At 47.6% G+C, this 8,906-nt stretch overlaps 2 protein-coding genes across 2 annotated transcripts in view; one reads left to right on the forward strand and one right to left on the reverse strand.

The window, feature by feature from the left end:
- Window positions 1-8,906, forward strand: part of LOC140421746 (uncharacterized) — a 237,590-nt gene that overhangs the window by 110,143 nt on the left and 118,541 nt on the right. The gene's annotated exons all lie outside the window — the stretch shown is intronic.
- The window catches only part of LOC140417897 (uncharacterized), a 148,650-nt gene continuing 146,129 nt past the window's right edge, over window positions 6,386-8,906 (reverse strand). Inside the window, 1 exon segment of the mRNA XM_072501328.1 lies at window positions 6,386-8,905. Coding sequence (XP_072357429.1) covers window positions 8,188-8,905 — 718 coding nt within the window. The 3' untranslated portion in view covers window positions 6,386-8,187.

Below are 8,906 nucleotides of genomic sequence, written 5' to 3' on the forward strand. Positions count from 1 at the left end.
TACGGGAGAATGAGAGTATAGAGGTCAGGAGCACAGATTTGACTTCGCAGGAGGGGGCCAGTGTTCAGGTAGGTGGTTTGAAGTGTTTCTACTTCAATGCCAGGAGTATACGAAATAAGGTAGGGGAACTGGCAGCATGGGTTGGTACCTGGGACTTCGATGTTGTGGCCATTTCGGAGACATGGATAGAGCAGGGACGGGAATGGATGTTGCAGGTTCCGGGGTTTAGGTGTTTTAGTAAGCTCAGAGAAGGAGGCAAAAGAGGGGGAGGTGTGGCGCTGCTAGTCAAGAGCAGTATTACGGTGGCGGAGAGGATGCTAGATGGGGACTCTTCTTCCGAGGTAGTATGGGCTGAGGTTAGAAACAGGAAAGGAGAGGTCACCCTGTTGGGAGTTTTCTATAGGCCTCCAAATAGTTCTAGGGATGTAGAGGAAAGGATGGCGAAGATGATTCTGGATAAGAGCAAAAGTAACAGGGTAGTTATTATGGGAGACTTTAGCTTTCCAAATATTGACTGGAAAAGATATAGTTTGAGTACATTAGATTGGTCGTTTTTTGTACAATGTGTGCAGGAGGGTTTCCTGACACAATATGTTGACAGGCCAACAAGAGGCGAGGCCACGTTGGATTTGGTTTTGGGTAATGAACCAGGCCAGGTGTTGGATTTGGAGGTAGGAGAGCACTTTGGGGACAGTGACCACAATTCGGTGACGTTTACGTTAGTGATGGAAAGGGATAAGTATACACCGCAGGGCAAGAGTTATAGCTGGGGGAAGGGCAATTATGATGCCATTAGACATGACTTAGGGGGGATAGGTTGGAGAAGTAGGCTGCAAGTGTTGGGCACACTGGATAAGTGGAGCTTGATCAAGGAACAGCTACTGCGTGTTCTTGATAAGTACGTACCGGCCAGGCAGGGAGGAAGGCGTCGAGCGAGGGAACCGTGGTTTACCAAAGAAGTGGAATCTCTTGTTAAGAGGAAGAAGGAGGCCTATGTGAAGATGAGGTGTGAAGTTTCAGTTGGGGCGATGGATAGTTACAAGGTAGCGAGGAAGGATCTAAAGAGAGAGCTAAGACGAGCAAGGAGGGGACATGAGAAGTATTTGGCAGGTAGGATCAAGGAAAACCCAAAAGCTTTCTATGGGTATGTCAGGAATAAGCGAATGACTAGGGAAAGAGTAGGACCAGTCAAGGACAGGGATGGGAAATTGTGTGTGGAGTCTGAAGAGATAGGCGAGATACTAAATGAATATTTTTCGTCAGTATTCACTCAGGAAAAAGATAATGTTGTGGAGGAGAATGCTGAGACCCAGCCTATTAGAATAGATGGCATTGAGGTACGTAGGGAAGAAGTGTTGGCAATTCTGGACAGGCTGAAAATAGATAGGTCCCCGGGGCCTGATGGGATTTATCCTAGGATTCTCTGGGAGGCCAGGGAAGAGATTGCTGGACCTTTGGCTTTGATTTTTATGTCATCATTGGCTACAGGAATAGTGCCAGAGGACTGGAGGATAGCAAATGTGGTCCCTTTGTTCAAAAAGGGGAGTAGAGACAACCCCGGCAACTATAGACCGGTGAGCCTCACGTCTGTTGTGGGTAAAGTCTTGGAGGGGATTATAAGAGACAAGATTTATAATCATCTAGATAGGAATAATATGATCAGGGATAGTCAGCATGGCTTTGTGAAGGGTAGGTCATGCCTCACAAACCTTATTGAGTTCTTTGAGAAGGTGACTGAACAGGTAGACGAGGGTAGAGCAGTTGATGTGGTGTATATGGATCTCAGTAAAGCGTTTGAACAAAGAACAAAGAAATGTACAGCACAGGAACAGGCCCTTCGGCCCTCCAAGCCCGTGCCGACCATGCTGCCCGACTAAACTACAATCTTCTACACTTCCTGTGTCCGTATCCCTCTATTCCCATCCTATTCATGTATTGTCAAGATGCCCCTTAAATGTCACTATCGTCCCTGCTTCCACCACCACCTCCAGCAGCGTGTTCCAGGCACCCACTACCCTCTGTGTAAAAAAAACTTGCCTCGTACATCTCCTCTAAACCTTGCCCCTCTCACCTTAAACCTATGCCCCCTAGTAATTGACCCCTCTGCCCTGGGGAAAAGCCTCTGACTATCCACGCTGTCTATGCCCCTCATAATTTTGTAGACCTCTATCAGGTCTCCCCTCAACCTCCTTCGTTCCAGTGAGAACAAACCGAGTTTATTCAACCGCTCCTCATAGCTAATGCCCTCCATACCAGGCAACATTCTGGTAAATCTCTTCTGCACCCTCTCTAAAGCCTCCACATCCTTCTGGTAGTGTGGCGACCAGAATTGAACACTATACTCCAAGTGTGGCCTAACTAAGGTTCTATACAGCTGCAACATGACTTGCCAATTCTTATACTCAATGCCCCGGCCAATGAAGGCAAGCATACCGTATGCCTTCTTGACTACCTTCTCCACCTGTGTTGCCCCTTTCAATGACCTGTGGACCTGTACTCCTAGATCTCTTTGACTTTCAATACTCTTGAGGGTTCTACCATTCACTGTATATTCCCTACCTGCATTAGACCTTCCAAAATGCATTACCTCACATTTGTCCGGATTAAACTCCATCTGCCATCTCTCCGCCCAAGTCTCCAAACAATCTAAATCCTGCTGTATCCTCTGACAGTCCTCATCGCTATCAGCAATTCCACCAACCTTTGTGTCGTCTGCAAACTTACTAATCAGACCAGTTACATTTTCCTCCAAATCATTTATATATACTACAAAGAGCAAAGGTCCCAGCACTGATCCCTGTGGAACACCACTGGTCACAGCCCTCCAATTAGAAAAGCATCCTTCCATTGCTACTCTCTGCCTTCTATGACCTAGCCAGTTCTGTATCCACCTTGCCAGCTCACCCCTGATCCCGGGTGACTTCACCTTTTGTACTAGTCTACCATGAGGGACCTTGTCAAAGGCCTTACTGAAGTCCATATAGACAACATCCACTGCCCTACCTGCATCCATCATCTTAGTGACCTCCTCGAAAAACTCTATCAAGTTAGTGAGACACGACCTCCCCTTCACAAAACCATGCTGCCTCTCACTAATACGTCCATTTGCTTCCAAATGGGAGTAGATCCTGTCTCAAAGAATTCTCTCCAGTAATTTCCCTACCACTGAAGTAAGGCTCACCGGCCTGTAGTTCCCTGGATTATCCTTGCTACCCTTCTTAAACAGAGGAACAACATTGGCTATTCTCCAGTCCTCCGGGATATCCCCTGAAGACAGTGAGGATCCAAAGATTTCTGTCAAGGCCTCAGCAATTTCCTCTCCAGCCTCCTTCAGTATTCTGGGGAGATCCCATCAGGCCCTGGGGACGTATCTACCTTAATATTTTTTAAGACGCCCAACACCTCGTCTTTTTGGATCTCAATGTGACCCAGGCTATCTACACACCCTTCTCCAGACTTAACATCTACCAATTTCTTCTCTTTGGTGAATACTGATGCAAAGTATTCATTTAGTACCTCGCCCATTTTCTCTGGCTCCACACATAGATTCCCTTGCCTATCCTTCAGTGGGCCAACCCTTTCCCTGGCTACCCTCTTGCTTTTTATGTACGTGTAAAAAGCCTTGGGATTTTCCTTAACCCTATTTGCCAATGACTTTTCGTGACCCCTTCTAGCCCTCCTGACTCCTTGCTTAAGTTCCTTCCTACTTTCCTTATATTCCACGCAGGCTTCGTCTGTTCCCAGCCTTTTAGCCCTGACAAATGCCTCCTTTTTCTTTTTGACGAGGCCTGCAATATCTCTCGTTATCCAAGGTTCCCGAAAATTGCCGTATTTATCCTTCTTCCTCACAGGGACATGCCGGTCCTGAATTCCTTTCAACTGACACTTGAAAGCCTCCCACATGTCAGATGTTGATTTGCCCTCAAACATCCGCCCCCAATCTATGTTCTTCAGTTCCCACCTAATATTGTTATAATTAGCCTTCCCCCAATTTAGCACATTCATCCTAGGACCACTCTTATCCTTGTCCACCAGTACTTTAAAACTTACTGAATTGTGGTCACTGTTACTGAAATGCTCCCCGACTGAAACATCTACCACCTGGCCGGGCTCATTCCCCAATACCAGGTCCAGTACCGCCCCTTCACTAGTTGGACTGTCTACATATTGTTTTAAGAAGCCCTCCTGGATGCTCCTTACAAACTCCGCCCCGTCTAAGCCCCTGGCACTAAGTGAGTCCCAGTCAATATTGGGGAAGTTGAAGTCTCCCATCACCACAACCCTGTTGTTTTTACTCTTTTCCAAAATCTGTCTACCTATCTGCTCCTCTATCTCCCGCTGGCTGTTGGGAGGCCTGTAGTAAACCCCCAACATTGTGACTGCACCCTTCTTATTCCTGATCTCTACCCATATAGCCTCACTGCCCTCTGAGGTGTCCTCCCGCAGTACAGCTGTGATATTCTCCCGAACCAGTAGCGCAACTCCGCCTCCCCTTTTACATCCCCCTCTATCCCGCCTGAAACATCTAAATCCTGGAACGTTTAGCTGCCAATCCTGCCCTTCCCTCAACCAGGTCTCTGTAATGGCAACAACATCATAGTTCCAAGTACTAATCCAAGCTCTAAGTTCATCTGCCTTACCCGTAATACTTCTTGCATTAAAACATATGCACTTCAGGCCACCAGACCTGCTGTGTTCAGCAACTTCTCCCTGTCTGCTCTGCCTCAGAGCCCCACTGTCCCTATTCCCTAGTTCTCCCTCAATGCTCTCACCTTCTGACCTATTGCTCCCGTGCCCACCCCCCTGCCATACTAGTTTAAACCCTCCCGTGTGACACTAGCAAACCTCGCGGCCAGGATATTTATGCCTCTCCGGTTTAGATGCAACCCGTCCTTCTTATATAGGTCACACCTGCCCCGGAGGTGCTCCCAGTGGTCCAGATAACGGAAACCCTCCCTCCTACACCAGCTGTTTAGCCACGTGTTTAGCTGCTCTATCTTCCTATTTCTAGCCTCACTGGCACGTGGCACAGGGAGTAATCCCGAGATTACAACCCTAGAGGTCCTGTCTTTTAACTTTCTGCCTAGCTCCCTGAACTCCTGCTGCAGGACCTCATGCCCCTTCCTGCCTATGTCGTTAGTACCAATATGTACAACGACTTCTGCCTGTTTGCCCTCCCCCTTCAGGATGCCCTCTACCCGTTCGGAGACATCCTGGACCCTGGCACCAGGGAGGCAACATACCATCCTGGAGTCTCTTTCACGTCCACTGAAGCGCCTATCTGTGCCCCTGACTATAGAGTCCCCTATTACTATTGCTCTTCTGCGCTTTGACCCTCCCTTCTGAACATCAGAGCCAGCCGTGGTGCCACTGCTCTGGCTGCTGCTGTTTTCCCCTGATAGGCTATCCCCCCCGACAGTATCCAAAGGGGTATACCTGTTCGAGAGGGGGACAACCACAGGGGATTCCTGCACTGACTGCCTGCCCTTTCTGGTGGTCACCCATTTCTCTGCCTGCACCTTGGGTGTGACCACATTTACATAACTGCGATCTATGACGCTTTCCGCCACCTGCATGCTCCTAAGTGCATGCAATTGCTGCTCCAACCGAACCATGCGGTCTGTGAGTAGCTCCAGTTGGGTGCACTTTCTGCAGATGAAGACATCCGGGACGCTGGAAGCCTCCCGGACCTGCCACATCTCACAGTCAGAGCACTGCACCGCACTGCACCCCTCTAACTGACATTGCATCAATTAATTAAAATTTTTTAAAAATGTTTTAAAAAATATATATATTTTTTTAAATTTCAAAGTTATTGCTAACTATCTGTTTCCTAGCACTAGATTTCTAATAGAAATGCGAAAGCTAAATATTGTACTCTCCGATCTCTGGCTTCGATACCCCTCTGAATTATAATTAAGTAATTATGTTTAATTAGTTACCGATGCTTAATTTTTAAAATTAAGTGTAGATTCCCAACCAGCCACTCAGGTCACAGCTTTTCTGTGATGTCACTTCAGTTTCCCCCGACACACACAATTTAAAAAAGGTATAAAAGTAAAAATGAGTAAAAATCACTTACCTACCTTCTTACCTTCTGAGTGTCTTAGATGTTCTCAGGTTCTCTCCCTGACAGAGACTGTTCCTCCACCTCCGAACCTTGACCTGCACAATGCTAATAATATATAATATAATATGGCACTTACCTCACACCAATGGGTCTTATTATTAGGTTAGAGGAGGAGGGTGGGTGGGAGAGTGTCTCGGGTTTCCTCTCCACCAGAATTTATTGGTTGGGGGGGGGGTCTTCCCAGAAGTCCGCGGGTTGAAAAAAATAAAACAGAAAAGAAGTGTTTTTTTGTTAAAAGGATACACTTACCTCCCAGAAATTACTTGCCCACCGCTCCCGCTGAAATCGACTGGCCTGTTCCTGTGAAGGTAAGGGTTTTTAAAGGATACACTTACCTTCCAGAAATCACTTGCCCACCGCTCCCGCTGAAATCGACTGGCCTGTTCCTGTGAAGGTAAGAGTTTTTAAAGGATACACTTACCTCCCAGAAATCACTTGCCCACCGCTCCCGCTGAAATCGACTGGCCTGTTCCTGTGAAGGTAAGGGTTTTTAAAGGATACACTTACCTTCCAGAAATCACTTGCCCACCGCTCCCGCTGAAATCGACTGGCCTGTTCCTGTGAAGGTAAGAGTTTTTAAAGGATACACTTACCTCCCAGAAATCACTTGCCCACCGCTCCCGCTGAAATCGACTGGCCTGTTCCTGTGAAGGTAAGAGTTTTTAAAGGATACACTTACCTCCCTGAAATCACTTGCCCACCGCTCCCGCTGATAAGGTTCCCCACGGTAGGCTATTGCAGAAAATACAGAGGCTGGGGATTGAGGGTGATTTAGAGATGTGGATCAGAAATTGGCTAGCTGAAAGAAGACAGAGGGTGGTGGTTGATGGGAAATGTTCAGAATGGAGTTCAGTAACAAGTGGCGTACCACAAGGATCTGTTCTGGGGCCGTTGCTGTTTGTCATTTTTATCAATGACCTAGAGGAGGGCGCAGAAGGGTGGGTGAGTAAATTTGCAGACGACACTAAAGTCGGTGGTGTTGTCGACAGTGCGGAAGGATGTAGCAGGTTACAGAGGGACATAGATAAGCTGCAGAGCTGGGCTGAGAGGTGGCAAATGGAGTTTAATGTAGAGAAGTGTGAGGTGATTCACTTTGGAAGGAATAACGGGAATGCGGAATATTTGGCTAATGGTAAAGTTCTTGGAAGTGTGGATGAGCAGAGGGATCTAGGTGTCCATGTACATAGATCCCTGAAAGTTGCCACCCAGGTTGATAGGGTTGTGAAGAAGGCCTATGGAGTGTTGGCCTTTATTGGTAGAGGGATTGAGTTCCGGAGTCATGAGGTCATGTTGCAGCTGTACAAAACTCTGGTACGGCCGCATTTGGACTATTGCGTACAGTTCTGGTCAACGCATTATAGGAAGGACGTGGAGGCTTTGGAGCGGGTGCAGAGGAGATTTACCAGGATGTTGCCTGGTATGGAGGGAAAATCTTATGAGGAAAGGCTGATGGACTTGAGGTTGTTTTCGTTAGAGAGAAGAAGGTTAAGAGGAGACCTAATAGAGGCATACAAAATGATCAGGGAGTTAGATAGGGTGGACAGTGAGAGCCTTCTCCCGCGGATGGAAATGGCTAGCACGAGGGGACATAGCTTTAAACTGAGGGGTAATAGATATAGGACAGAGGTCAGAGGTAGGTTCTTTACGCAAAGAGTGGTGAGGCTGTGGAATGCCCTACCTGCAACAGTAGTGAACTCGCCAACATTGAGGGCATTTAAAAGTTTATTGGATAAGCATATGGATGATAATGGCATAGTGTAGGTTAGATGGCTTTTGTTTCGGTGCAACATCGTGGGCCGAAGGGCCTGTACTGCGCTGTTTCGTTCTATGTTCTATGTTCTATATTATAAACAGGATCCTGTTGAGAGTTCTGATCACAGATGGTGCTTTTAAAAAGAGACACTGCAAGTCTCGAAAACCAGTGACACGTCCAGTATATGAAACTCCATCTAGCTCTAAGGGTTGTTAACATTAGCAAAAACAAACACAGTATTGTCAGACTATCAATCCTGGATGTGATTAACAGCAGTAATAAGAGCAGAACCCAACCCCTGCAGTTATTTATGAACTCGCTGATGTGTCAGCAGGCTGGATAGCCAATGGAACCCTTTGCCACACACGGAGCAGGTGAACGGTCTCTCTCCAGTGTGAACCCGCTGGTGTGCTTTGAGGGCACCCGAATGATTGAACCTCTTTCCACAGGAAGAGCAGGTGAACGGCCTCTCCTCAGTGTGAACCCGCTGGTGTGTCAGGCAGTGGGATGACTGAGCAAATCTCTTCCCACACACAGAGCAAGTGAATGGTTTCTCCCCTGTGTGAACTTGCTGATGTGCAGTGAGTTCAGATGACGACCTTAACCTCTTTCCACAGGAATTGCAGCTAAATGGCTTTTCCCCAGTATGAGTTCGCTTGTGTACCACCAGGTTGGCTGACTCAGTGAATCCCTTCGCACATACTGAGCAGGTGAATGGCCTCTCCCCAGTGTGAATTCGCTGGTGTTTCAGCAGGTCAGAGGATACGGTGAATCGCTTCCCACAATCTGAACACGTGAACAGTCTCTCTCCTGTGTGAAAACGTTGGTGTTTACTGAGGTGGGATGAATGCCTGAGCCTCTGTCCACAGTCAGTGCAGCTGAAGGGCCTCTCCTCCGTGTGAAACTGCTGGTGTGACATGAAACAGGCTGACTGGGTAAATCCCTTCCCACACAGAGAACAGGTGAATGGCCTCTCCCCAGCGTGACTGCGTTGACCAGTGTGACCAGCTGGTATTGAGAATT

The sequence above is a fragment of the Scyliorhinus torazame genome, chromosome 5 (genome assembly GCF_047496885.1).
Source record: "Scyliorhinus torazame isolate Kashiwa2021f chromosome 5, sScyTor2.1, whole genome shotgun sequence".
Classification (NCBI taxonomy): domain Eukaryota; kingdom Metazoa; phylum Chordata; class Chondrichthyes; order Carcharhiniformes; family Scyliorhinidae; genus Scyliorhinus; species Scyliorhinus torazame.